Source organism: Alligator mississippiensis, chromosome 16, assembly GCF_030867095.1.
Source record: "Alligator mississippiensis isolate rAllMis1 chromosome 16, rAllMis1, whole genome shotgun sequence".
Lineage (NCBI taxonomy): Eukaryota > Metazoa > Chordata > Crocodylia > Alligatoridae > Alligator > Alligator mississippiensis.
Genome location: NC_081839.1, coordinates 3,103,181 through 3,130,235, shown reverse-complemented (window position 1 = coordinate 3,130,235; position 27,055 = coordinate 3,103,181). Strand labels below are relative to the sequence as shown.

The 27,055-nt window shown below is 60.9% G+C and overlaps 3 protein-coding genes across 7 annotated transcripts in view; 2 read left to right on the top strand and 1 right to left on the bottom strand.

Moving 5' to 3' along the window:
- ARID3A (AT-rich interaction domain 3A) overlaps positions 1-7,472 on the top strand; it is a 63,286-nt gene extending 55,814 nt beyond the window's left edge. For all 5 annotated transcript variants that reach the window (XM_019484111.2, XM_059719688.1, XM_059719686.1 and 2 more), the window contains exon 9: positions 319-7,472. In XM_019484111.2, the coding sequence (XP_019339656.1) occupies positions 319-497 (179 nt within the window). In that variant the 3' untranslated portion in view covers positions 498-7,472. The remainder of the gene's footprint in view (positions 1-318) is intronic.
- LOC109282358 (translation initiation factor IF-2) lies at positions 7,002-11,745 on the bottom strand. Its single transcript, XM_019484112.2, has 2 exons — positions 10,308-11,745; positions 7,002-9,784 (listed from the first exon to the last, which is right to left on the bottom strand). Exons 1-2 carry the CDS (start codon positions 11,356-11,358, stop codon positions 9,168-9,170), a joined length of 1,668 nt encoding a protein of 555 aa, XP_019339657.2. The 5' UTR covers positions 11,359-11,745; the 3' UTR covers positions 7,002-9,167.
- A 1,053-nt stretch (positions 11,746-12,798) lies between these two features.
- On the top strand, positions 12,799-26,518 carry WDR18 (WD repeat domain 18). The gene is made up of 10 exons (XM_059719689.1): positions 12,799-13,032; positions 13,850-13,960; positions 16,773-16,906; positions 18,353-18,494; positions 18,989-19,132; positions 19,935-19,999; positions 20,784-20,908; positions 22,849-23,015; positions 25,208-25,276; positions 25,598-26,518. The coding sequence occupies exons 1-10, from the start codon at positions 12,823-12,825 to the stop codon at positions 25,727-25,729; spliced, it is 1,299 nt and encodes a 432-aa protein (XP_059575672.1). The 5' UTR covers positions 12,799-12,822; the 3' UTR covers positions 25,730-26,518.
- The last annotated feature ends 537 nt before the right edge of the window (positions 26,519-27,055 follow it).

Genomic DNA, 27,055 nt, shown 5'->3' with positions numbered 1-27,055 from the left:
TGCAGCTGGAGGCTGAGAGCAGGGCCCCGCGGTGCCAAGAGGAGCCTGGGCATGAGGTCCTTCCCCAGCGCACCTCCATGGGGACCGGGAGGAGAAACTGAGGCACAGGGCAGAGCAGGGGATGGGACCCATGCACCAAACACTTGCTTTGCTGCAATTCATCCAGGCTCTGGAGCAGCCTAGCAATTCCTTAAGGGGGGAACAACCCGAGGCAGCTCCAGCAGAGACAAGGGTCTCCGGGAGAGATGTCTCCTCCTCGCTGCTGGGGGGGATCCAGGCTTCCCAATCACCCCCCGACTCTGTGCTCTCTCTCCCCAGGTGTGCTGTTCGCCCAGCCCCCCGGCCCTTCGTCCTCCTCGCTGCCTCCCTCCACCTACAGCAAAGGCAACACCAGCACCAGCCGCAGCAGCAGCGGAGCAGGCAGCGCCCCTCCGGCAGCTCCCCCGGCGGGTTTGTCAGCCCCTCCAACCTCGACCTCCAATAACTCTTCGCCTTAGCCACCCCCTTCCTCCCCCCCCACCCCGCGGCAGCGCCTCATCTCGCCAAAACCCTAATAAAACCCAGCCGTACAGAGCGCTCCGATCACAGCTAACGCCAAAAAAAAGGAAAAAAACCCCAAGAGCCGCTTGCCTCTGGCTGTCCAGGGCTGGGGCTGTTCACTCTCGGCCCCCAGAGGGTTTGGGATGAAAATGAGCAAAAAAAAAAAAAAAAAAAGCTTTAATTTTGGGGAAGGGGAGGGGGGGTCATTGAGAAGCCGCCCGGGCCCCAAGCCGGCGGCTTGCGACACGATGCATTGTAATCCCAGAACCGATTACCTCACACACACGCCACATTGCACTGGACGGGAATGAACATTATTCCTATTTCGAATCATCGAGGGTGGCCCTTGATTTGACCCCGGGACCCCTCCAGCCCGAGGCAGAGCCCTGTGATTTTTTTTTTTTTTTCATGGAAACCCCCCCTTTTCCCCCTTCCATCCCCTCTTCTTTCTTTTTTTTTTTTTTTTTTTTTAATTTTATTTTATTCAGGTCGGGGGGGGGCAGGAAGGCCTTGGGAAACTGGGGTGCCGTTTTATTCCTTTATTTGACGAGCGATGTTTGTTTGAGAGACGTGGAGTTTGACCGGGGGGGGGCGTTTGATCGTGTTGTTGCTCTTGCTCTTGTAAATAGCTTCTATTTTATTTGCTAAGAGAATCGAACCTTAACACACAGAATGATATATATTCGCGTTCGTTCAGGGAGACAGAACTCGGGAAAACTTGTAACCTCTTTTTCTCCCCCCACCCCCTTTTTGCCCCCCGCCGCCTTCTCGGTGCTGTCGACGTCGACCCCCGTCCGTTCCGGTCCGTGCTCCCCTCTTCCCAACGCTGCTGACGCCCGGGGGCTTCTGCAGGCCGGGCCGTTGGCAGCGCATGAGCTCAGGTGTTTGTAGGTGGGGGGTGGGATGTGGGGGGGGGGTCAGGCTGGGGCTCGGGGTTGGGAGATGCGGAGGGGCAGATCTGTGTTTCTTAGGAGCCTCGTTTCTAGCGCTGCCTCGCTTGGGGTGGGGGGCAGTCTGCGTTCCTAGCGCCTGCTTGTTTCAGGGATAAAAGTGAAAGGGGGGTCGGGGTCCCCCTCTACTGCTAAACCCGCTCCGCTTAACCTGGTCCCCTCCGCCTGGGGAGCCCCAGGAGGTGCGTGACCCCGATCCGGCAAACGGTGCCGCCGCGCGCTTGTTTGGAGGCTGGACCGGGGGGCTTCAGAGATTCAGAGCTTAGCGCGTGACTGTCGGTCGTCTTTGCTAAGCACAATCGGCGAGGCCCCGAGGCGGCCGGACACACGGTCGAGGCCCGGGGCGGGGGGGGTTGCAAATGTGTCGGGGTTCAGGTTGGAGCAGCATGTCGGTTTGGGGCAAGGGGGAGCAGGGGGGTATTGCCCGCGAGTTGAGGGGCTGGGGGGTGAGGCTGGTCGCTTGCTCCAGCCGGCCGCTGCCCTGGCCAGCAGGGATTCTCCGTGAGACCAGCAGCAAGGTTGGGGCGAGGGTCCTCAGCTTTCCAGGCAAAGACCTGAGCCGCTTTGCAGAGTGAAGGGACGGGAGCGGGGTGGGCACGGGGCTCGGTAACCCGTGGGGTCGCTTGGAAGAGATCCTGCAGCTGCCACCCTCAGCCTGGAGGTGCAGACGGGGTTACCCCTAGTCCCGGGGTTTCCGCACAGTGGGACACGGAGCAGGACCTGGGGCGTGTTAGAAGCCGAAGCCCACCCCACTCGCCTTCACAGTGCCATGATCCCGGCCCAGCACCCGCAGTTCCAGCCCTGTCTCCCTGATCCAGAAGGGATTTGGGGGCTGCCTGCCCCTCCGCCCCTTCTGCACCCCCCCAGCTCCAAAGGGGCTGGGGGGCGGATTTGCAATGACGCTGGCGCCCTGTTTGCCAGTGCGAGAGCTGCTCCTGCCCTCGCCACGGGGGACCTGCCGGCCTGTCGCATTCCCCACTTGTATTTTCTCGCACTCACTTAATTTCTCAGTGGAGAAAATTAGCCGAGGGGCAACCTGTGCTCCGATGCGCCTGGAGTGCAGCGCTCTGCCTGTAATTAGATCCAGGGAGCAGCCTTTAACGAGCCCGGCACAGGAAGGCTCCCAGAGGAGAAAAACAAGGTTCCTCTAGAGAAGAAGCGCCATTTTGGAGACAATCGGAGGGGGGAGGCTGGTTGAAGCCGGCTAGAACAGAGGCGCGGAGCCTGATGCATCCCTAGCTGGGAGTCGAATTCAGGATCGGGCCCTAAGCCCTGTCGGACACGGGGCTTTTTCCCTGAGCTGGGACGGGTCAGAAATCTCCCTGCCTGGGAGCACTCGGCAGCAAACAGCATGATGCTTGGTCCTAGGTAGGGTGTTTACGGCAATAGGGAGCGGGCGTGAGTCTAACGCAGGGCTGGGCATCTGCCCGAGGGCCAAGGCAGTGATACGTCGGAGCCCGAACCCCCCCGGCGTGGCCGCCAGTGGCGAGCCCAGAGCCAGCAGCTCGTGGTACAAGGGGTCGGTCGTGGAGGGGAAGCTGGATTTGTTTTCTCGTGTGTTTTCCTGCTGGGTTTGGTGCTTTGCTGTTTGATCCGCAGGCTCTTTCCAGACTCCCCCACTGCGTGGCCCCGAGTCAGAGAATCATCCAAAAGCAGTCGGGATCGGCGGCGGGATCCCCCAGGCTTCGAGCCGCTTCGCGCCTGCCGGGATGGGGAATGCAGAACAGCCCCCCGCCCCCCGAGTGTGGCTGCGGTTCGATCAGGGCGCAGGCACCGATGGCCTTGTCCCACCGGTGGCTATCAGGACAGCAGCTGCTGCTCTTACCCGGCGGCATTGCAAAGAGGCTTCGAGCAGGTCCGGTTGTACCAGGAGAATTATATCAGTAGAAATCACACCGCTGGTCGCCAGCATTGCTCTACTGGCAAAAAAATGGACTTTGAAACAGGGCGGGGATCTCGGTGCAAAGCCGGGGCAGAAAGTTGCCTCGTTTTCCTGGAGGCGTGTGCTCCGGCGTGCCTGTCGCCTTCATCAGAGCGCGCGGTGTAGATGCGCCCCCCGCTTCGCTACGTTCTCGGTGTGTTCGGCCGCCTGCCCCCGCACTCGCGCCTGAAGCAGTCTGCCGGGATGGCGGGCGGGTGCATTTTTGGGCAGGGAAAGAAGCGGAGCAGATAACTCAGGGGAACCGGATGAATGACTCAGTGAATTGCAATCAGGTGGTTTCTTTCCACCAGGGAAGCTGCAGCACAAAGGAGGGGAGAGGTTTCCCAGGCACCTGCTGGATTTTAAGGGCTGAAGGGCACAGCTGCCATGTCGGGATCTGAACGTGGGGAATCTTGAAAAATCTACCCCGTCTTTCAGGGTCTCGTCTTACGAGCTCGCATCGATTGCGGGGGGCCGGGCGCTGCACTAGCCGGCCCCGAGCTCTTTGGTCTTGGGTGCTGACAGGGGCGACGAGCCACAACGGGGGGGTGGACTGCGCGCACGTGAAACTTTGCGCCCACCCTCCAGGCTCGTCAGAGCCCAGGAGTCAGATTTTCACGTGCTGGAGCGAGGCTGGGTGAGCCCCAGCTGGGTCTGGAGCTGCCGCGCGGCACGAGGGCCTGCTTGGGAGCGTACGTGCTGCGCGGGGTGGAGGAGCAGTGCCTGCCGTGCTCCCACCTCCGTGTAGCCATGGGCCTCTGCTTAGCTCGGGGACCAATTTCTAACCCTGCCCGTAACCCCTCGGTCGTCAGGGAGGTCCTGGCTTGACTTGTCGGTGGTCTGGAGCCGTGTCCTTCTCTGGGGGCTGAGATCCTGGGAGAAGACTTGCTCTCTGGGAGACACCCAGGCAAGTCGAAAGAGCCCCAGCCTGTGAAAAATCCTGCTGGAAGGGCGCTACCTGATCAGCCTTGTTGCCCCAGCACCTCTCTGCCCCCACCCCAGCAGCAGCTGGGAGCCTTTTCATCCAGCAAGACCCCCCCCTCCACCCTTGTCAGACCTGGGGTCAAACCCATCGCAACCAGTTCAACCCCCCCCCTCGCCTGGGGATCCAACAGGTTTATGTGCCTTCACGCTGCCGGCCAGTTGCTTCTCACTGGACCCGTTCATTTTAAACTCAAGGACAATTTGCGGTCGACTTCCCTTCCCCGCCGCCCCAGTACTGTGGCCACGAGTCCAGAGGCTGCTTCGCTGCCGGGATCTTGCTCCAAGCTGGGGCCGCGGTTTGCTGTCCAGCAGCTGTCCCGTGTCCGGCTGTCTCTGCCTTTCTGCAGCTGGGGGCGTCGGGGAGAGAGAATTCACTTTAGCGGCAGCTGGGAGATGCTCCTGATAGTGCCTGAGACGGGGGAGGTCGAAGGTGTCCCCTTCCCTGGGCTCACGTCAGCCCAAATCCATGCAGAGGTCACGCCAGAGGGAGGAAGCCCACCCGTGCCAGACAAGCCGTGCACCCGCCGGGCCGAGGTGAAGATCATTGAGGCAGGTCTGAGCCAGGTGATAGGGAGGGACTCAGACTGGGCTCACCCCGGTGCCAGGGGCCAGGGATCAGACTGGGCGGCAGGTATGCGGGCTGGTGGATGTGGCAAGGAGGGGATTCATATAAAGGGCCTGGGGTTTTTCCCAGAGGAGCCTCTCCCCTGACCTGCAGGCGCTGCTGGGTGATGGGTGGCCCTGGGATTCAGCCCTTGGGGTCCTAGCACACAAGGGTCCTGTAGGGCAGAGGGACCCTCCCCATGTGATGAGCTGGAGGCTCTTGGGAGCCCGTTCAGGTAAAGGGAGCAGCACCCGCCTGCACTTGGGGATGTGCCTCCAGCCCTCTCCTTTCACCCCCCTGCACTTTGCCCAGGCCGGGGGCAAGCTGCACCCCCATGGACTTACAGCCCCGCAGCGCCCAACCCTTCTCATAAACACCTCCTAGCACTTCTCAGCCACTACCCTCGTGGCTCCGGGACCTGGCTTTTGGCAACCCCCATCCCAGTTGGTGCGCTGCGCTGATCCAGGACCTGCCCGTGTCCCCCAGGCTCTGACCTGTACTGGGAGGCGCCTGACCAGTGGGACCTGTGGGCTCCTACTGGTGTCGCTTCTTGCTCGGAAACAGCTGCGGCAAAGCTCACCCGAGCCTAGAGCCGGCAGCCGAGATCATCCTGCCACACCATTGAGATGGGACGCATCCCCTCTCCCGGCAGCCGGATCCATCGGGCATCTAGACCAAGCCAAGGGACGTCCTCCCACCGCGTGCCTCCGTGCCCAGACCTCTTCCCCGAGCCGTCCGAAAGGGATGGACCGGGGTGCCTCCAAATCCGGCGTCACGGAGGGGAGCCGGCCGTTAGCGCAGAATCACTCAGCCGGCGCCAACCTCGCTTCTCTGCAGACCTCTGGGCGAGCAGGGGCATCGGCCCTCGCTGCTGCCCTCCGAGCCCCTGCTCGAAACGGATCCTAGCAAGACGGAAGCGCGTTGCTATTCTGTGTATAAGAAGGAGCCTTAGAAAGGGGTGGCGGGTGGCGGGGCGGGGGGGAGAAATTCTATATCAAATTCTATATATTGTGTGTGTTTGCGTGTGTGTATAAAGCAAAGGAAAAAAGAAATAATAACCCCCAAAGCCGAACAAGGAAAACCCTCCTCTTTTTAGTGTAAAACGTGTTTCTAATGCAATCGGAGCTCTCGAGGGAAGAGCCGGGATTGTAACTCAGGGGACGAGGACCTGCTGTCCGCTCAGATTGTACTGGGGAGGGGGGGCGGGGGGCCGGGAGCAGGGCAGGGCGGTGCTGCGCTCGCTGTGTCATTTATTTCGGGGTGCCAGTCGGGGAAAGGGGGGGGCAGGAATTCCCGGTTCTTCGCCCCGATTTTTTTCGCCTTAAAGTTCCCCGGCGCGGAGCGGGGGGGAAACCGGCTTGCGGGCTGGGGACCGGGGGGCTCTGGCCGGGGTAGCACAAGGCCTCGGTCTCCTGCCATCGGGCCGCGGGAGCGCCACGAGGATGCCTTGCCCTGAGCACTACTGAGATGCTGGGCTGGGGGACGGGGCTGCCAGCACCCCGTGCCACGGATCTGGGGGGGCGGCCAGCGAGGCCTCTCCATCGGGGAGGGACCGTCACTGCCGCCACTTCTTGCTGCTGCCCCCAGCCCCTCGCCCCCGCGCAGGCCGGACGGAGGAGGGTGGGATCCAGCAGGGACAGGCCACGCGGCCCCAGACGGAAAGCTCCTTCCCTTGCCTGGCCGGCCCCCCCAGATCTCCAGCCCGGGGGCCGGCTGATCCCGTCCGCCTGCTTCTGAAAGCCTGTCTGGAAAGATGGCACGGGGCTTTTTGCTGCTAGGACTATCAGATGCCACTTTCAGGGCTGGCCCGACTACCTTGACCAGATACTCTTCCTGTCATTTGTTCTTGTGCTGGGGGTGGGGAGGGGGGGCGCGTTTAGATCTATAGTAGTTTTGCATTTGTACAGTCACTGTTGGGGGGTTTTTTCCCCCCTCCCCTTATTTTGTTTTTTGTTGGGTTTTTTTTTTTTTTTGAGAGCGTATTACATTCAGCTTTTATTTCTCTCTCTCTTTTGCATATCGATTAAAAATCAGTTTCTCTGGGGTTTGAAAAGGAAAAAAAAAGAAAAAAAAAAAAAGGAATGAACACAGCTTGCCGATGCATTTATACAGTGTGCATATCTGAACTCAGGAAAAAAAAAAAAGAATATATATATAAAAAACAAAAAATAAAAAAATAAAAACCACATTCTACCTCTGATAGCGGCGGGACCCGGACTTCACTGTTCCCAGGTTCCTGCAGTGAAATATTTCAGTTTTGCAAACATTCAGGTGTTGAAACTTTGATTATTAAAAGAAAAAAAAAGAAAAAAAGAATAAAATAAAAACACTGAAAGTTTACATTTTATAATAACATTATTATACAGATTGTATTTAAACTTCAGAATATTTAAGACAATTGTAACCCTGTAAAGTTGATGACATATTAAAAAAAGAAAAAAAAAGAAGAAAAAAAAAAAGTTCTGACTTTTAAGGTTGTGGCCTGATCTCTCTCTCTCTGCGGGCGTCTCCTCTTCATCGGCCGGGTCCTCGACTCTGGTCCCTGGAAGACAGTTGTGCAGCGGGATCCGTGGCCCCGTGGTACAAAGTGCTGCACAAACACAAAACACAGATTGACGCGGTGCACAACGTAAGACCTGCCATTTCCTGGCTCAGGCCGGGCCATAGGAGACCTCCCTTTCCTCCGAGCATGTGTCCAGTCCCTTTTTTGAATCCAGCTTGACCAGGGGTGGGCAAAATGCGGCCCAGGGGCCGGATGCGGCCCGCCAAGCCATTTATCCGGCCCGCGGGGCCCCTAAAAAATTTTAAAAATTAATACTAATTTGCCCCTGGCTGCCTCTCATGCGGCCTTCGATGGCTTGCCAAAACTTAGTAAGCGGCCCTCCGCCCGAAATAATTGCCCACCCCTGAAGACTGTCACCTTCCACATCTTGTGGCAAGGAGTTCCACGCTTTAACGACACGCTGGGTGACAAAGAACTTCCCTTTGGTTAGCTTTGACCTTACTGCCCAGTGTATGACCCCTAATTCTTAGAGTAAATATGAAATCCCTATCTACTTCCTTGTCGCCGTATAGTATTTTGTAAGCCATTATTGTGACACGCCCCGCCCTTGCAAGTGTCTCTCTTCTAAGCTGAATAGGCCTCTGTAGCCTCTCCTCGTCGGGCAGCCCCTCCAGTCATGACGCACAACAAAGATTGTGGATTCATAAGAAAAGTACACCTGGAAGGGATCCCAGGATCAAGGTGGGATCAGCCCTATCTAAACTATCCTATAGGGTTGCCTCCACACATGCGGGGACGTGCGCTTGAAGTGGCCCAAATTTGTGCCTCCGCGCACATGCCTGAACATGCGCTTTGTCGTGGGACAAGTTGTGCCACTTGGGGCAAGCTGCCCTTGCCCGGCTCCTTGCGCCCATGCTGTATAAACACGGTGGCCTCACAAGCAGCTCAGGGCTACTTGCCCCCAGGAGCTTCTCGAGCCGGGGCAGTTGGCGTCTGGGGACACTAGCTCCCTGTGCAGCAGCCCTGACCTAGTGTCCCCTGTACCCACCACAGGCACTGCCGCCTCGCTGAGATGCGCTGCCACCTGCTCCAGCATCCTCCCCCCTCCCCCTCGGACCATGCATCCAGCCCTGTCCAGGGGCAGCAGAGCCGGCCAGCCAGGAGCGTTGTCGCAGGTGAGGACCACCTGGCAGAGGGCACAAGGCCATCGCCGCCCATCTGCAGGCTCACCCCGCTGAGTAGGGCACCAGCGTGCCCACCACCCACCCAGGGGCCTCCACCTCCACCCATTGCCAGGGCCGCAACAACGCAGGTAGTGTGGCTGTTGTGAAAACAAAAGCAACTTTATTGCCTTTCCATTTCCCCAAAACTTTTGCAACACCAACAGCTCAGCATTGCAGCAGTACCCACGTGAGGCCATCCACCCCCCGCCCCCTCCCCCTGCACAAACCCATTCAAAACCAGAATTAAACTGCAACTCATTACTTAAGAACCAGGGGGAAGAGAGAGGGTCCTTAGGGGGAAACACCAGGGGAGGAGGGAAACAGGCTGGCAGCCCCTCGGCCCTGAGCCCTGGCCCTGCGTGCCACCGCCCTGTGTGCGGGGGCCGTGCCAACTTGGCCAGGGAGGAGGACGGGCGCTGCTCCTCGGAAGCAGATGCTGCAGCTAGGCCCAGGACCGGGAAGGGGAAGGCAGAAGTGGTGCCCCTCGACGGCTGCGGCGGGCCCGTGGGGCTTGCTGGGGTGCCAGCTGAGCCACCAGCCAGGCAAAGTGCTCCCAGACAGGCCCTGGCCCTGCTGGGGCGGGCGCAGGAGCCTGCACCGGAGCTGGGGCTGGGGCTGGCTGGGGCGCAGCGGCAGGAGCGGCCGGGGCAGGGATGGCGGCCAGGAGCTGCTGCGACACCCTGCGCTCCTCCTGCACGGCTGTGTTGATGGAGGCCCGCAGTTGCCGCAGCTCCTCGTAGCTGTCTTGGGCCAGCTGCTGCTCCTGCCTGATCTCCGCCACGAGCTGCTGCAGGGCCACCCTGCCGGCCTGTGCCTCCTCCTGGGCAAGGGCCTGGTCGCGGCGGAAGTGGCGGAGCTCGGCCAGGACCTGCTGGCGGAAGGCCTGGGCCTCGCGGAGGCGCGCCCGCTCCGCCCGAAGCAGCTCCTCCTGGATGCGGTCCCGCCGCGCGTCTTGTTCTCGGCGCAGGCGGCGCATCCGGATGGCCCCCGGCGTGCGTGAGAGCGGGCGGGCAGCTCCCCGGCTCTGGGCGGCGGGCTCTCCCCTGGCAGATGGGGTGTCTGTAGAGAGAGCAAACGCAGGGTCGTCGTCAGCCGCAGCAACGGGGCACGGGGCGAGAACGGGTCCCCGGGGAGCAGCCTCGCGCTCGGGCACAAGGGAGCCGAAGCAATGTGGGGTCGGCATCCTGACGAGGACCCATCCTGTCCCCTCCCACCGTGTGCGTGGGCATCCTGCTGCCCAAAGGGCGCCCCCCACTTGCCCGGGGTCCTGCCCGGAGGGATCCTCCTGGGGACAAGCGTCAGAGCCGCCCCAGCCTGCAGCGCCCAGCTTCTCCCCCTACCAGGATAAACGCAGCATTGCCACGAGCCCCGCGCTCCAGCGAGTGCGGAGCTCAACCCGACGGGCACGTGGCCCCGGTGGCGACGCCACCTCCCCCCCGTTCGCGGGAGTCCTGCCCCTGCACGGCGGAGGAGGTGGTGGGGGCAAGCTTGGAGCACATGCAGGGCACAACCCCCGGGGAGAAGGGAAGGGCAGGGGGGTGGGGAGAGGCTCCCAGGTCCCCCCGCCGTGTGCGGGACTTACCGGGCCTCGGGGACAGACCGTCGCCTCGGCCGGGAGACGGCGGGTCCTGGTCCCCGGGTGGCTGGGGGGAGCTGGAGCCGGACGTGACCTCCGATGGGGGCGAGGCCTCCGCCGACCAGCGCGACGCCGCGGGCAGATCCTCCCCGCTCCTGTCGCCGTCCCGTGGGAGCTGGGGGACGGACGGCTCCGGTCTGGCCTCGGGGCTGGCCACGGCGGCGGGTCTCGCCTGCGGCGCGCGTCCCTCCTCGCTGTTGCTCCCGGCGTGGCCGGGCGGCAGAGGGGCGGCCGGCCGGGCGGAGGGCCCTGCTCCCGGGGACTCGGGCCGGAGCGCCGGGCCGGCTGCCACCGGCTCCGCTCCTCCCCTGCTGGCAACGGGGTAGCCGGGGGGCTTGGTGGCCGTGAGGCCGAGGATGCGGGCCAGCTCCTGGTAGTAGGGCATGGGGAACCGCTGCGTCCTCGAGCGCCGGCTGGCGCCGCGCGCGGCGTAAAACTCCTGCCGCAACCCCTTGGCTTTGGTCCGGCACTGCTGCCACGTCTTGCTGTGGCCCCGCGCGGCCATCTGCGTGGCTATCGCCCGGTAGATGTGCTCGTTGCGCTGCTGTCCCTGCGCGAACTGCCGCAGCGTGGTCTCCTGGCCCCAGATAGCCAGGAGGTCGATCACCTCCTCGTGCCGCCACCCCGGGCCCCGGTGCCGGGCCTGGGCCGAGCCCTGCGCCTGGCTGCCTTCCCCGGGGTCAGGCATGGTCCCCGCAGCAAACCACGGGGCCTCCCGCCGCTCCCGGCTGCCTGCAGCTGGCTGGGGCTGCGGGCGCGGCTGCCCCACGTGCCCGGCTGCGCCGCAGCCCCCGGGCTCCCGTGCAGGCCCGAGCCAGGCCCCGGCTGCCAGGCAGACTCGGCGGCAGGAAGCTGCGAGCTCTGCTGCACTTCTGATTGCTCCAGCACGCCACGCAGCGTGCCGGAGCAGCAGCGGCACAAACGGAGCATAGAGACGCGCTGGCCGGCAGCCAGAGCGTCTCCCCGGAGCGCCGAGCCTCGGTTTGCTCCGGCGCATGCCACTGGCGTTTGCTTTGCCCCGGGTTTTTTTTGCCCCGCTTTTTTTTTGCGGCAGCCCCCTGGGACGTGCCCCCTCCCCCCCGCTCTCCTCCCTCCGCCCTGCCCGGGGGAGGGGGCAGGAGCTGCCCCGGAGGCGAGCCCCATCTCCTAGTCATGCCAGAATAAAAAGGGCGATACCCACACCGGCTGTGCCGGTTTCCTGATTGCGGCCAGGGCCGGATTAACTCTTTCGTGGGCAAACCAACTTGTGGGCCCCCATTTAACGCGGTATATTTGTGCTATTTTGGGGGTTTTTTCCCCCCCCCGCAACGTGAGCACAGCTGGGCCCCTTCCTCGCTCCGGGCCTGGTTTGCCCAGGGGTTGATCCGGGTTGTTACCGCCCCGCTGGGAGCAGCAGCCCAGGTTGCAAGGCAGAGCTGCATGGACTTGCCCCCACCGGAGCCCGGGCTCCCACCCCCGGCTCCGGAGTCATAGAAAAGCAGGGCTGGAAGCAAAGCTCCGGAGCGAACCGGTCCACCCTGCTGCTGGGGCAGGATCACGCCTGCCCCAGCCATCCCAAACAGGCCCCCGCGCAGCAGCCGGCGCTGCCCGAGCTGGAAGGGGAGCCCAGGAGCCCCCGCTCCCACCACTAGCCCAGGGTGACCCCAAGCCCCGCTCCCAGCACTGCACCATGCACTGGGGATGGGGGCCTGGGGGCGGCCGGTCGGGAGGAAGGGCTGAACTAATGGATCCTGGTGCAAAATTGAGAACAAGCGCTGGATGGGAGGACGGTCGTCACTTTGGGGTTGCACTCTAGCAGCCTTGGGGGGGGGGGGATTTTTTATTTATAAAAATAAAAATGAATGGCAGGAATATTTGTCTGAGAATATTTGTATGATCATTGCACGACGATACTTTCACTGCGGTTTCGTGAAGTTGAAATCAGAAATGTCCGACTTGCTTCTAGGCGCCACGAATGACTCGGGGACCCCGACGGCCCGAAGGCCACCGCTGCACGCCGGTCCCTGCCAGCGCTATCAAATGCAGCCCCCGAGGCCCAGCTTGCAAGGGCTGCACAACAGGGGAGCAGGAGGGACGGGGGGTGACCCATGGAGAGCAACCCCAGCAGGGCTGTCCACCATCCAGACTGTGCATGAACTCCCCAGTGTAGACAGGACTGCCCAGCCTGGGCCAGCACCAGGCAGAGGGGCCTGCATGCCCAGAGCCCCCCTGCTCCAGCACAGAGCCCCCACCCCTGGGGGAAGCCTGGCCCCGCCCCAGTGCAGCCAGCTGGGAGAGCAGAGCAGAGCAGGGCGCCCCCTCCAGGCTCTCCGTAGGGTCTCCCATCCTCCCCGAGGACGCGCCGGACCCTGCTTAGCTTCCGCGCGCCGCCTGGCGGCCCCCCCTCTTGGCGGCCGGCGCGCAGGGGGGCGCTCTAGGCCGGCTCGGCGCGGCGCTCGCTGGCCCGGGCGGACCGGGCAAGATGGCGGCGCCCACCGAGGTGGTGCTGGCCACGGACGCGGCCGGGCTGCTCTGCAACTGCGCGGCCTGGGAGCTGCACTCGGGCGCCGCGCTGCCCGGCTACCGCGGCGGCAACTGCGCGGCGCGCGGCCTCGCCCTGCTGGGCACCGACCACCTGCTGGGCGCGCAGCTCGGCAAGAGCTACATCAGCGTCTGGGAGCTGCAGCGGAAGGTGCCCCCCCCCCCCCCCCGCCCAGGCCGCTTCCCCCATCTCCTCTGAGAGCCCCTGGCCTGGTGGCCCCCCCCCAACACCTCCTACTCCTCCCCCCATCCTCCCAGGCCTGCCCCTCCCCCCCCACCCCTCCCTTGGCCTGGACTCCTCCCCATGGGGGGGGGTTTCCCCCCCACTCACCCTCTTCCCTGGGGTCCCCAATCCCCCCCCAACCCCCCCTCCCCAGAACCCGTTTACCCTTCCCCCTGCAAACCCCCCCATCCCTTTCTCCCCCGCCGCCCCCGTCTGCCTCCTCCTCTCTAACCCCGTCCACGTGCCCGAGAGCTCCTGCCCCGAGCGTGCGGGCGCGGGCGGTTTTACTCGTGTCGCGTTGTTTCCCCGTCACCTCCTTAACCCGCGGGCTGCTTTGTGCCGAGTCTCCAGGATTTCCCCCCCCCGCCGTGGAGTCGGCAGGGTTGCTTCCAGGGGCTGAAACAGGGCAGGGAAGGAGGGAAGGAAGGGGGAGAAGAGCATCTCTCTGAGCTAAATCTCCTGCCCCTGCGGTCCCATCCAGGCGGTGCCTGCAGCCAAGCCAGCAAACCCCCTGGCAGCTTTGTTCCAAGAGCAGCCTCTCCGGCATGTACCCGTCCATCACATATATCTATATTTTTCCACAATTCACCTCCAGAGCCTTGCGGCGCAGGCAGAGACACCATGTATGAGTTAAGGCTGCTCGTTAAGTGTTGTCTTCCTGTGGAATTAAACCCGCGTCCTCACTTGTGTTCCCAGCTCCTTTACTCGCTCCGTCCCTTTTCCGACCGATGTTCTCTGCTCCTAGGACCAGCTCCAGCAGAAGATCATATGCCCTGGGATGGTGACTTGCCTGACAGCTTCTCCCAGCGGTCTGTACATCCTGGCAGGCATCGCTGAGAGCATCTATCTGTGGGAGGTAAGAGCCACACGGGAGGTGATGTTCAAAGTTAGGCGGGTTAGAAATGACCCCTCTGCAAGTAGCTGATGCATTCCCAGCAGCGCAGCTGCAAAACAGCAGAGGTTGGGGTAATGAAATGGCTTTGCTGTGACTCACACGAATGTGTCTTTTCCAGCCTCTGTGCCCAGGGCTGACCCAGCACCGAGTGCTTTGGCGCTTAATAACGGTGACGAATTCTCACCGTTGCGCTGGGTGTTTAGATGGCAGCTTGAGGGAAGTAAAAACGCACCGCAGGCAAAATGAGCAGAACCGGAGGCCTTTGAAGCCTCCCATCCTGAAACCGTCAAGCCTTCGGTTAATGAAGCTCCCCACCTCTCCTGAGACCTTGTTGTATTATGCCTGCTTGTAAGCTGAGAGTTGGTGACTTGCTTGGGGTAAAGCAGTGGTAGGACCTGGAAGAAAACTCAGCACTTTTGTTTCCTGACTCTGAAAGTTGGGGGCTGTGTTAGCGCAGGAAATGATGAACGGCAGCATGCAGCGTCCTGGGAGCTCGCCAGGGCCCTGCGTCCTTGGCAGCAGTCTCACCCCTTCAGACTCATCCACCTCTTTTCCCTGGAACTTCGCCGCAAGGGCAGAACCTGGGGAGCCCTTTGTCCTGGGCACAGAATCGTGGCTGGAAAACAGGAGAGGTGGTTTGAAAGTTCCCACAAATGGCTTTGAAGACCTGGCTAGGTTCGAATACATTTGGGTCCCATGAAAACCCGAGGCCTTGGCAGTCCCTGGAGAGGGAAACTGAGACGCTTCTGCATCAGGTAGATGCGAGTCTTGGGCAGCTGCTGCGGCGTACACAGAGATCTGCATCCTGTGCCATTGGTGAGAGTTCCCGTCCCATCAGACATCAGTCATCGCTCCTCTGCGACTGGCTGAAGACTGTCTAGGCCGGTGGTTTTCAACCTTTTTTTCATCTGCAGACCCCTCTGGAAGTTTTGAATGGAGGTGCAGATCTCTGAATTGTAAGCGTGGGTATTCACATGCTTTTGATTGATCATAGTCATCTTTCATGGACCCTTTAGAGTCTGTGGATCCAGGGGTCCATGGACCCCAGGTTGAAAACCACAGCTCTAGGGTAGTTTCTTCATAATTTCTTCTGACTGCGGGCTTTCCCAGTCATTTCTGTGCCGTCCCAAAGTGGCCGCAAGGGGGCAGGGGCTGAGCTTGGAGTTCCCTAGGCACTTGGACGCGATAGCTGGGTAGATGCACTCATCAGACCCTCATGAGTCCGGGCTCGTCGGAAGAACAAGGGCACAGCGGGCTGGGGGGCTTGCCTAACCCACCTGGGAGGGCTGTGTTGACTGAGCTAGGTGTGGCACCTCTGCTTCCACTGAGCAGTGCGGGGCAGTCAGAGCCATGCCAGTGCAGCCTGGGTCCTGGGTAACCAGGATCTGGCTCCCTGTTAAATCTCTGTAACCTGTGCCCTTCGGTTGCCATCTGCGCGGTGGGACTGTGCTGCGGATAGCTGCGTTCCAGGCAGGCACTCAAATACCCCAGCGGTGGTAACCAAAATCCTCCCCAGCCCTGCCTGGCTGTTCTGCTCCTCCTCCCCACTCGGACCTGTGGCTCAGGCTGGCCGTCCCCTCCTTCCCTCTCTGCAGAGACCTAAATCATTCATCCCCAGACTGCTGACTCCCGGGCTCCTTGCAGGCTGTGTACTGCAAGAGCCAGCCAGGGCTCCTGTCTCAGCAACCTTTCACCCGGGCTTAATGAGCGCACAGAAGGGAGTGGAGTATTTCAGCCCAGCTGCTGTCATGTTTATGTCCCCACAGCAGCATTGGTGCAGTGTCCCCTTGCCAGACAGCAGCTCCCCCAACCTTCAGGGGAACGAGCTGTGCCTGGGTAAGTGCAGAGAGGACCAGAACAAAAGGGGTTTCTTCTCTGCATCTCCCCGCCCTGCTGCTTCAGTCGTGGGAAGAACCAGGTCGGCTTGTTCCGTGGGGAACCCAGCTCCGAGGGTCAGAGGGAGACCCTCCCTCCATACACCTGCTGGTTTCCAGGCAGTGAAAGTAGCACGTTCTTGCTCAGAAAACACTGTGGTGCCCAGCTGCACTGGGGTTTACGTGGGAGAGCAGAGAACCCACCTATTGGTAGAGCAGCGGCTGTTTTTTGGTTGTGACTCTTCCAGCCCTAAAATTCCAGCTTAATTGGACTTCAGGTCAACAGTGTGGGGGGAAAGCAAATGCTGGAGAAACTTCAGAGAGTGGAAACAAGTCCGCTTGGTCCCCTTGTCGCATTGACATGATACGGTTGGCAGTGGATTGGACCAGTCTTTGCCATGTTTGATTTTCTTGCGTGATCTGAAGTGTAGTGCCACGCTTAATTGTGTCGCTGTATTAGTCGGTGTTAACCCTGGCACCTAGTGATGACCACTTGAGACTTGCTACCTCGCAGGAGGTGTTGGTTCAGGCTCTCTGCAGACTCAAGCTACACTGTTTTCACCCTCTTTATACTTTGAAGGCTGTCTCCACCACCGTGAGAGCCAACACCTGCCTTTGAAACCGATTGTGAAGAAGTCTCTGGAAATAAAGTCCCACCTCCCTTTGCTGTCAGGGGCCGGGTCCAGTTATATGCCCTGAGCTTCCTGAGGCAGATCAGAGGCAGCCTTCCTACCTCACTCGGGTTATTTTGTTCACCTGCTGCGTTCCATCCCCAAGCTCTTTGCTCTGTGTACAGCACCTAGCACAAGGGGTCCACCACCAGTAATGAATCGGAAGCAGGGCCTGGGCATCTCTGTGCTTTCGCTCCTGCATTTCCTCTTGCTCTCCCTTCATGCCAGGTCTCCAGCGGGAACCTTCTCGCCATCCTGAACCGCCACTACCAAGACCTCACGTGCCTCTGCTTCACCGATGACAGCAGTCACTTCCTCTCGGGAGCCAAGGACTGCCTGGCCCTGGTGTGGAACCTGTACAGGTAACTTTGCACCACAAGGCTGGGGAGGGGGGTCTCTGTATGCATCTGGGGGTCTCCGTTCCCCAGCTCTATGAAGCCTGGTGCCATAATGGAGGAATTAGCTTGGGGGTCTGTTGACTGCCTAGGAGTGGGGGAGCAGTAGCTGCCTGGCTCCTCTCCCCAGGGGAAGGTTCCACCCACTGCACCACCAGGGATGTTCTGTCCTTTGCAGCAAATGGACAGAGACCAAGGAGAAGCAAAGATGAGCCAGCCCCATAAACAGGTGATGGATGGCCCCTTCCTGGCAGCGTTCAGAGCACCCTGCCATCTCCCCCCCGCCCCTGGGTTGCTTCAGAAGGGAGTGCTCTGTGGGCAGCCATATGCTGGCTCTCCCTCGCAGGCTGGTATCACTGTATCGCTGTCATCAGGGCTCTTGTGTCCTTTATCTACTATGGTGTAAGTAGTTACAGCTGGGACGTGGGAGCCAGGACTCCTGGGCTCTGTTTCCAGCTTTCGGAGGCATCAGGGACTCCCGGAGCTCTGGGAAAAAGGAGCTTGTTCTTGTGGTTAAAGTGGGGGAGAGGTACTGGGAAACTGGGCAGGAGAGGTCTCTTCCCAGCAGCGAACAAGGTACCCAGGCTGGAAGAGGGGCAGAACGCACTGATCTCTGTCCGATGTCTTGGGGATTCTGGCTGGGCTGGGGAGTGGCCTAGCCCCGTTCTAACTGTTGGCAGGATCCCACCCCTCTCCCCATCGCTGCGGCTGTGGGCTGCTGCAGGCTGTGGGAGCTGTCACTTGCTCCCTGTTTCCAGCCTGCCAGGAGACAGTAGCTGGCTGAGCCAGCTGCATCTCCGTGCCAAGATCTCACACTCTGGAGGCGCCTGGCACTTGGCAGTTGCGAGCCTCTTTGAGCAGGTGCGCAGGTAATTAATATGCAGATTCTTGCTCCTGGGCAGTAGCTGGTTAGACAGCAACTGTTCTTTGAGTGCCTTGACCTCTGTGTATGGATTGAGGGGGGTGGGGTAGGACTGGGCAGGGGGTGTCACAGCTGCCACCATCAGTATCCAAACCTGACCCCATCCAAGGGCACCTAGGAGCTCGAGCCAGCCCAGAAGGGACCCACACTGGGAGGCATGCCCTGAGCTCAGGGGGGCTCTTGAGTCCATCCCAGAGCCCAGTGGGCCATCCATGGCGTGGCACAGAGAGAAGGGGAACACCAGGGAGCTCCAGTCTGAGTGGCGCTGCCCAGGACTTCCTGCACCCCTCTCTGACCCAGCCTGCCAGAGCTCAGCGTTGGATCTCCCTACTACCGCATCCTCTTTGCTGTCCTGCACTGGCCTGGATGGCTCTGTCTCTCAGGCAGTGACATGGGAGACGGCAAGTCAGCTGTCATGGCTGAACCTTGCTGTGGAAACCTGCAGGTGTCTGACCCCCCCACCACCTTGTTCTGTCCTCCCCCTTTTGCAGTGTGCTGCAGGTGGAGAGCACCCAGATCCCCGACCCCCGCCATGTGTGGTCCCGGCACACCCTCCCCATTACAGACCTGTGCTGTGGCTTTGGGGGGCCCCTGGCACGAGCTGCCACCGCGTCCCTCGACCAGACGGTGAAGGTAAGGGTTAGGGTCAGCCACTCAGGGGTCCCTGCTGCTGTGGAGCAGCCAGTCCCCACAGGACATGTGAGGGCTCCAAAGGGATAATAAGCCTCCTTCAGGCGAGCTGCAGCTGCCTCTGCAGTGACTCAGCCCTGCCAGCTCTGATGAGGTTCCTGCACTCCAAGCATCAGCTATCAGACCAGGGTCTCTGGGTATACTGCAGCCTCCTGGGCACTGGCTAGAGCCCAGCTGGCCTCCCCTCCCCAAGGCAGGAGACAGTCATCCAGGATATTACCTGTAAGACTGGCTCATGAGCACAAGCTATTTCAGTGGGATCTCAGATCAGGAGCTGGCCCAGAGACCAACCCAGGCTCAGTCTGATGCAGTCAGGAGTCCCAGCTCTCAGTCATGCTCTGAAGTTGATCTCTGTGGTTTGAGAGTCTTTCCTGAAAGGTGCTAACCCTGTTGTAATATGGTTATTAACCATTGTGCCCTTTGTGTCCCACCCCCAGCTCTGGGAGATCTCCTCCGGTGAGCTCCTGCTCTCCGTCCTCTTCGACGTGAGCATCACGGCGGTGACCCTGGACCCTGCTGAGTACCACCTGTTCTGCGGTGGTATGGACGGCTCTGTCTTCCAGGTTGAACTGTGTGCCTGGGTGAGTCTCCTGGTGGGTGGTGGAGCTCACAGGGCTGGAGATGCCCTTGGCTGTGCTGCCACCTATACCTCTACCCTCCACAGGGCTGATAGGCGACTGCTTGGGCACCAAGCTCTCCTCCCCATGATCAGAGCCTTGCTCAGCCCCTCACCTGGGGGATCTGCCAAACTGCTGGATGATTCAGAGCCCAGGGAGCTGCATGTTGCACCCCCAGGGGAATCAGCTCAAGCCTTGGGGCAGGAGGCAGTGGTGAGGGGGTGGTGTGAACCCTAACTCCTTGGCAGCCTAAGGACTGGAGGCAGGCACAGAGGGGGTCTTTGAGCCTGGTTCACATCTGATCGTCGTCCACAGGAGCTGAGGCCTGTAGCACCTGGGGTCATGGAAGTGTTGTGCACATGGGGACCCTTTAAGGGTTCTGGGAATGCTCCTGTGAATGCCCTCTGTGCGCTGGCTACCTGCCTCAGGGGGCTGCGTCCTGCTCTGCGTCCATCTCTGCTCCTCATCTTCCCATCTGACCCCTCCTGGATCGTGGGCTGAGGGCTCAGTCTGCTCCGTTCCCTCTCCTGCCCCTTTGTGCTGGGGTCTGAGCTTTGTAGTACCATGTCGCATGAGGAAGATTTGCCACCGGGAAGAAGGCTGGATGCATGTGGGGCCTTGGTGGCATTGGATCAGGGGCCCCCATGGCAGCCCGGCCTGGCCTGCTCGATGCTTTCACTGCGGTGCAGAGTATGAGGGTGGTTGGGCAGACTCGCCCAGAGAGCGGCACCCTAATTCAGCCCTTTTCTCGCTCTGTCTTGTGCAGCCTGTTCAGAGGGACCGGAACTTCCAGACGGAGCGGGAGAATGGGAAGACCTTCAAGGGACACAGGTGAGGTGTCCCTCAGCTGCTCTGAGCCCTGTCTGCCCTGCTGTGCTCACACGTGCACATGGAGACCTCCATCTCCTTCTGCGTGCTAGGCCGCACTCTGGCAAGGGCAGACTCCTTCCTTTCCTGGCCCGGGTGGCTCATGGCAGTAGCCCCAGCCTTTCTGGGAGTGGGAGACTTGTGTGTGGAGGCAAATTGTAGGCTAGAAGCAAACTCTGGCCAGGCAGAGGGAAAGCCCCGAGGGGCAGGACATTGGGTTTCTGCTTCCTGCTCTGCAGGCGAAGGAGATTCAGAGGCTAGACCAGAGAGCACAAAGCCTGGGTTCAGCTCCCAGATCTGGGAGCGTGGTGTAGAGGGTGTAGTGAGAGAATTGGAATCCAAGCCTCTGGGATCTGGGAGGGGAGTTCGGGTCAGTGCTTAGCATGGGGGGAACAGGAACCAGGGCCTCAGTTTGGCTTCCGCTGTGCCTGGTTAGCTCTGTGCTTTTGGCTGCTGCTTGTTTGTGATGCAGAGGGGCAGGCAGAGGCTGCAGAACTGATCCTCATGGAGGGCTTGGCCTTGGCCCTGGGCAGTGCCTGGTGTAGGGAACTGGGGAGCCAAAGGGCAAAGGGCCGCGACAGAGGCAGCAATAGATTTACCCATCTGCTTCCCAGGGAGGGAGAGAGGAGCTAGGGCCATTGCTGCGCCTCCAGGCTGGTCCCCATGCCTGGTTCCCCCTCTTGCCCTCTGCCTGTCTCCAGGAGCACATGGCATCGCTCCTCTCACCATCCCGTCCCTCCATCCACAGGAACCAGGTGACGTGTCTGTCCGTCTCCACGGATGGCAGCCTCCTGCTCTCCGGCTCACACGATGAGACGGTCCGGCTGTGGGAGATCCAGAGCAAGCAGTGCCTGCGGACAATCACCCACAAAGGTAGGGCTGGCCCTTGGCCCCTGGCTGAGCCCCTGCAGAGCCAGCAAAGCTCCTCCCAGCAGGGTTTATCACTGCCCGTGGTATGCAGTCAGGGCTGCCACATGTCCCCCGAGGTTCCCTGAGCTGCTCCAGTGTCCTTTCTCTTCCTCCTCCAAGTGTCTAAACCCTTGTGCCTGTCCTAGCTGCAGTCCCTTCCCCCTGTCATTGCCCGAGGGAGGTATTGCAGCCATTATCTGCAGAGCTCTGTGCAGCCACGATAAGAGGAGCCAGCACTGGTTGCTCCTCGGTAATGCCTCCAGCCCTCATGCATCTGCCACGTGGAGTTCCCCATCCTGTCTCCCCCCAGGAGTGATTGCTGTGCTAATGGCCACACTCATTGTACCAGTGACCTGCTGGAGGACGGAGGTAAGCAAGGCCCTGAGCACCAGCTGCTAATGTTTTCAGGGTGCAGCTGGCAATGCTTCTGAGGTGCCAGGCTCTTACGGCAGTGATGGCGCATCCTCTGCTCAGAGAAGAGCAGTCCTTGAGACAGAGGGAAGGCAGCAGGGCTTGAGCATGGGGCTGATTCCCCCTCCCCAGCCCTTGCATCCAGCCAGCCTCCTGCTGCCTTGATTTCACCAACCTGGCTGCCATGGGAAGTACGGAGAGAGGATCCAAGCTATCCCGCCCTGCTGGCAGGAGCAGGGTCCGGGTGGGCTCTTATCAGCTGGGGGGTGGAGCCAGCAAGCCCCCAAGTCCCAGCAGCAGGTGCTCCTTCCCTCCCAAGCCCACTTCAAAGCCCACCTCTTTGCCCCTTCCCCTGCTCCCCCAGTTCCCCTGGAAACGTCTCTATCCTCACTACTTTTCTACCCCCGCATTTCTGAGCTCCATGCAATCGAGTCCCCTGCCCCTGAGAATGGGGCTTGTGGGGCCCAGAGGTTGCTGCGGGGGCTCTCTAGCATCGGGGGTGGGAGAGATAGGCCAGGAGCAGTGATGGGCAGCAGCTACCTGCGTGGGCAAGTGCAGTAGTTAGAGTGCTCATTAACTGTGCCACGCGGGTGCTAGGTGGTTCCCAGTGACAGCTGGCTGAGGCGCAGCCCCATGATGGATGGCTTGCTCTGCAGAGGACAGCCAGGCTGCTGTGCGGGCGTGGAGTGAGCTGTCCCCTGCCTGCACTGATGTGGGGCCCGGGTGCATGAGGCTTTAAGAGCAGAGAGATGCTCCCTAGTTCTGCTTGCAGAGGGGTCTTCCTCTTCCAAGCAGACTTGTGGGGTGGAAGGAAGGAGTCCCGACTCAGCCTGTGGGGAGGGGTGGACTTGACCAGCGGGGAGGCTCCTGGGCACTCGTTACCTCTGGGCTGGGGACCCCAACTTTCTCAGGGTGAAGCTGGCATGACCGAGCTCCCTGCAGCAAACCAGGGGTTCCCCCTGGTCTTTACTCACTGCTGCTCAGCAGAGCCTCTGCTGTGCCCACTGCAGCCCCGCTCCTTTCAGCTGCTGCCAACGCAGCTCCACTCATGGACAGATCCTCCTGGCAAGATCCAGACCCCCCCTCCCCTCTCACACCCCCAGCATTACAGGGTGTCTGGGACATCATCAGTTCTTACCTCCACCATACCCACCTGCCCCACTTCCCATATTCAGACCCTCTTCATCCGAACTTGCTTGGGCATCTTGACTCAGTGTGCTGAGACCAGTGTCTCAAGCCCTTGGGTCAGCAGGATTATTCCACACTGCAATCCCCTGGGTTAGGAATCCAAGTGCCCTGCTCCCAGCTCTCAGGAGTTGTTACTCTTGCTCCCCCCTGCTCTGTAGACAAACTCCTAGATGCAGGAGGAAAACCCAGTTGTCGTCACAAGAGCCCCTGCTTGCTGTTTCCAGGGCTGCCCAAGGCCAATGCTAGCCCTCAAACATCCACGCTGCATCTGTCTGACCTGCCCTCTCCTATCTGTCTGTCCTCAGGCCCGGTGACCAACGCCTTCATCGTGCTGGCCCCGGCCAACATGTTGCACCCGGACAGCAAGCCCAACGTGCCTCTGCCCAAGTTCAGCAAGCACCTGCATGGCACCGAGAGCAGCGATGCGCAGGGTGGTGAGGGGGTGACTCTGCGGCTTGGGCTGGACCAGCAGGTACTGGCTTGTCCCACGTGTGTGTATGAGTGAGTGATCTCTCCTCCCTGCCTGAGCAGAAGCAGATGGCTGGTTCCTCCTGATGTGATGCTGACAGGCAGCAGCTTCACAGTCTGTCCTAGCACAGGAGCCCCTTTGGGGCAGGGGAGAGGAGAGGAGAGGAGGGGGTGGAAGGACCCAGAGATTATGGAATAACCGGCTGCTGTGCATTGTGTGGGAGGGGCTGGACGTAGCAGGATAGAGCAAGGGTGGGGTGGGATGGGGAGCATGATTCCTGCGTGGTTCTCCTGGCTCCAGAGGGAGCAGCATGGTCCTTTTAGAGCCGGAGAGCTGCCTTTGGCTGGGAATGTGTTGTAGCAGAGCCGCATTCTCCTGTTCCTACATGCCTCAGTTTCCCCATGAATAAACAAATCCCCAGGGAGGCGAGTGCTGCCCTCGGCCACGGCCACTTGGGTACTTGCAATGAGCTCCTCAAGTGGGAGGTGGAGGAGAAAGTGGGGCCTGGGGAGGGGAGGGACCTGCCCATGGATCCTTGCTGCATGCGGAGGTGGCAGAGGCTGCCTGTCCCTGGATCCAGTAGCTCGAGGGAGGGGAGGTGACTTTCCTGCTGCAGCCCCTGCTCTGTGCAGCATCCACCCCGCCTCCCGCAGGCAGAGCCCAGCAGCTCACCCACCTGCCCCTCCCCTGCACTGACCTTGGCTGAAGGTGGTTCTTCCTCCCCAGGTACCTGGAGACCACGTGTAAGGTTTACCTAATGGCTGGTTTTTAAGGAGGATTCTGATGAGCTGATTGTGGCGGAGAGCTGAGCTCTGGCTCTGAGGGGGAAGGGGAGCTGAAAGCCCATCTCTCTCAGCTCTGTGCCAGCAACTGGCTTCCTTATTGCCTCCGAGTGATCCTGAGGCTGGAGAGGTGCTCAGCATGCCCCTGGGAGTGAGTGAGGGCTGGAGCAGGGGGCTGCCCTGACCCTAGGAGGCAGGGGATCTTCTGTGTCCTCTCTGCCCTCCCATCCATCACCTGCTACAAGGGTTCTCTCAGCTCTCACCTGCAGCCTCTGCGCTATAGAGAAGCAGCCTGAGCTGCCCTCCTGGGCTTCCAGGGGCAAAGGGAAGGTGCCTGGACATCCTACCACACCTCCCCAGTGGGCAGTCGCAGCTCTGGGACCACCAGCGCTCTTGGGCTGGTTCCAAGATCCTGCTGGAGCCTTGCTGGTGGGGCATCTGGTGTCAAAAACCAGTGTGAGTGCAGGTTGGAGATCAGGAGGGGGCCAGTGGGGGTGGGTTCCCTCTGTCCATACTGGCTCCTGCCCTGGCATGTTATAAAGGGGAGGGGACTGTCTGCTCTGAGCAGTATAGCATCCCCTTGGCATCAGTGCTGCCTTCTAATGCTCTGGCATTTACTCTATGGGGGGGCTGGTATGCCAGGTGCACCCTCCCCTGGGGCATGAGGGCTGGTCTGGTGGCCCCAGCCTGAGGTCAGGAGGTGCCAAGCGTGCGTTCCAGTGTGAGCTGAGGCCACGGCGCTCCCTGCCAGCGCCTGCTTCCCCCGGCCAAACCTCTGCAGCGAAATCCTCCCCCTGGCTCCGGGCAGGCCCTATTTGGTGCAGTAATTTTTCCTCCCTGCCTGCTGCTCTGTGCCACTGAACAGCTGCCGCCTTCCGCCCCAGACACAACCCCTGCCGTTCGGGGCCTGTCCATAGGGCCAGGGGCTGGCACGCGTGGAGAGAGATTCATGTTGGTCATTGCTGGGGGCTCGTCCTGCTTCATGAAAACCCCCTGTCTGCAGCCAGACTCTTCGCCTGCTGCAGGTCACAAGCTCCCTCCGGCCCTCGGTGGCGTGGGAGGAGCGATTTTTTTAGCTGGATAAGGGAGCAGTGCTTGGGGCCTGACCGGTGGCTTTGGAGCAAAGCCCTTTGACTTCCTGGCTCTGTGCTGAGGGGCCCAAATAGCAGTTCATCTTGCCTGGGTTGGATGGGGCTGGGGTGGAAGTGACTGCTTTTTTCTGTCTAGCAGGTGTTCTCTGGGCAGGGAGGGCCACAGTCTGGTAAAGCAGGGATAGGGCATCTTAGGACCGGCCTAGAGAGATCTTGGGGCAGGGGAACAGTGCAGGGCTGGGCACCCTCCCTGCAGGCCTTGGCGTGCCCCTGAGGGGAGAGCCTGGCTCTTTGCGTGACTCTCTGCTTCTCTTCCTTGCAGGGCTCTGGGGAGAGCTACCTGGAGAGGGCCAAGCGGCTGTATTCGCAGATGTGCTCCACACGGGAGAAGGTGAGGCCACGCTGGGGAGAGGGCTTGGGCAGGGAAGGCTGGGCGGTAGTGGGGTTCCCTCCCCCACAGTGAAACCAGGCCCACAAGCCTCCTGAACACTTCCCCTAAGGGTAGGGCCCAGTGGGGTGAGCTCCCTGAAACCATAGGTCTGACTGGGACCAGGTGGGGCTGGAGAAAGGGGGGCAGGGGGTTGGTGTGGTATACAGCCTGGCTTTGGGAGGGTCGTGCTTTCTGAGCCCCATAAGCTCCTGCCTGGGTCTGCTGAGGGCCAGGAGTTTGGACTGCCCCTAACCCCTGCTGTCACCTCCCCCCCTGCAACAGAACCTGATGGGAGACCAGGAGCAGCTGAAGATCCAGGTGACGGACCTGGAGGAGGAAGTGCAGACCCTGAGGAAAATCAACAAGAACCTGTTTGAATTTTCTGCCCGTTTCCTCACCAAATCGACCAAGTAAGAGCCCACCCTGCGCCCAGCCCTGCTCGCCTGCCTGCCCGCTCACAGGCATGTGAGCACACGTGGCGCCTGTGTCCAAGCAGCCCTCTGCCAAAGACAGCACACTCCGGAGCACACGGGTCCTTGGACACGTGCTGCCCAGGCCGTCGCACGTCCCTGGTTGCACGTGGCTCCATCTGGGTGTGTCGGGGGAGCGCAGGGACCACGTGGAACCATGCAGCGGGGCACGAGGCTTGGGCAGCCAGGACCAGAGACACTGAGAGGACCTGGGCTCCCTCGGACTCCTCCTTGAACATGCTGTGTGCGCAGGCCTGTGGGCTCACCCCAGCCTCTGCAGATGCCCCGCGGGGTCCTGGCGATGGGGCAGCAAGAGAGGACACCCCCACTGCCATCCAGTTGATGCTGCCTTGTGACACTGAATCCAGCGCTGCCAGGAAGTCGGGTTGGACTCCTGTCAGCAACAACCAGACAGAGCTGCTGAGGTGCAAGCCCCCCTCAACTCGGGCAGGATGGAGGGACGTGGCTGCGCCCCCCGCCCTCCCCAAGGTGCTTTGAGGGTCCGGGAGCAGGTTATTCCAGGGTGCGCAAGTAACTTCATGGGGAGGGCAGTGAGGGGCTATCTGGTTGGCAGAGGCAGGCAAACCCCAGCCTGCTTTCTCCATCTTTTTCTTTCCCCTGCCCCAGGTCCAGTAATTTGGTTTCCCTGTTGGTGGCAGATCTGCCACCGTTCCCTTTTGTGCGCTGTAGCATAGCCTGGTGGGTTTCATAAACAATGGGTTTTGTAGCGCGACGTGCTGGGGTTTCCTTGCTGTCCTCTCTGCCTTGGCGCAGCCACCTCGGTGCCTCCTTCGCACTGCTGCAGGTCGGGGCACTGCAGCACTGTCCCCGCTTCGGGGACAGGAGGGGAGCATCTCGGGGGACCTTGTTGAGCATGAGCTGGCTCTGATTCCTCTGCTCTTCCCTGGCTGGCCACCTGGCTCTCTTCTGTCACGTGGTGTAGGACCCCCAGTCATTGTCACCCCACCCTGTAGCCCTTGGATCTGTCCTCCTTGGACTGCCCTTGGTGGCTTGTCACTTTGTCCATCTCCTCTGCCAGTGATCGATCAGCAGCTCGTCCCCAGCTCCCTTCCCTAGTGACTCCGGAGCTGTCCTGTGCCCGGCCGTTGCCATGGGGGATGCGGTGACTGCTGGGCTGAAATGTTCGACTAGCAGGCACGTCCCTGCTAGGACTTCCTTATCCCCCCCTTCCCTGCCTTTGTCCACACCCACGTGTCCGTGTCTCACCTGAGTGGGTGCTGCCTCCAACAGAGCAGCTGTCCCGGGTTGG

Excerpts from the sequence above, each read along its gene's own strand:
- LOC109282358 (XM_019484112.2), bottom strand. The coding sequence starts at position 11,358 with ATGCGCCGGAGCAAACCGAGGCTCGGCGCTCCGGGGAGACGCTCTGGC. Across the intron at positions 9,785-10,307 it reads CGGTCTGTCCCCGAGGCCCG|ACACCCCATCTGCCAGGGGA; the intron begins GTAAGTCCCGCA and ends CTCTCTCTACAG.
- WDR18 (XM_059719689.1), top strand. The coding sequence starts at position 12,823 with ATGGCGGCGCCCACCGAGGTGGTGCTGGCCACGGACGCGGCCGGGCTG. Across the intron at positions 13,033-13,849 it reads TCTGGGAGCTGCAGCGGAAG|GACCAGCTCCAGCAGAAGAT; the intron begins GTGCCCCCCCCC and ends CTCTGCTCCTAG. Across the intron at positions 16,907-18,352 it reads CTGGTGTGGAACCTGTACAG|TGTGCTGCAGGTGGAGAGCA; the intron begins GTAACTTTGCAC and ends CCCCTTTTGCAG.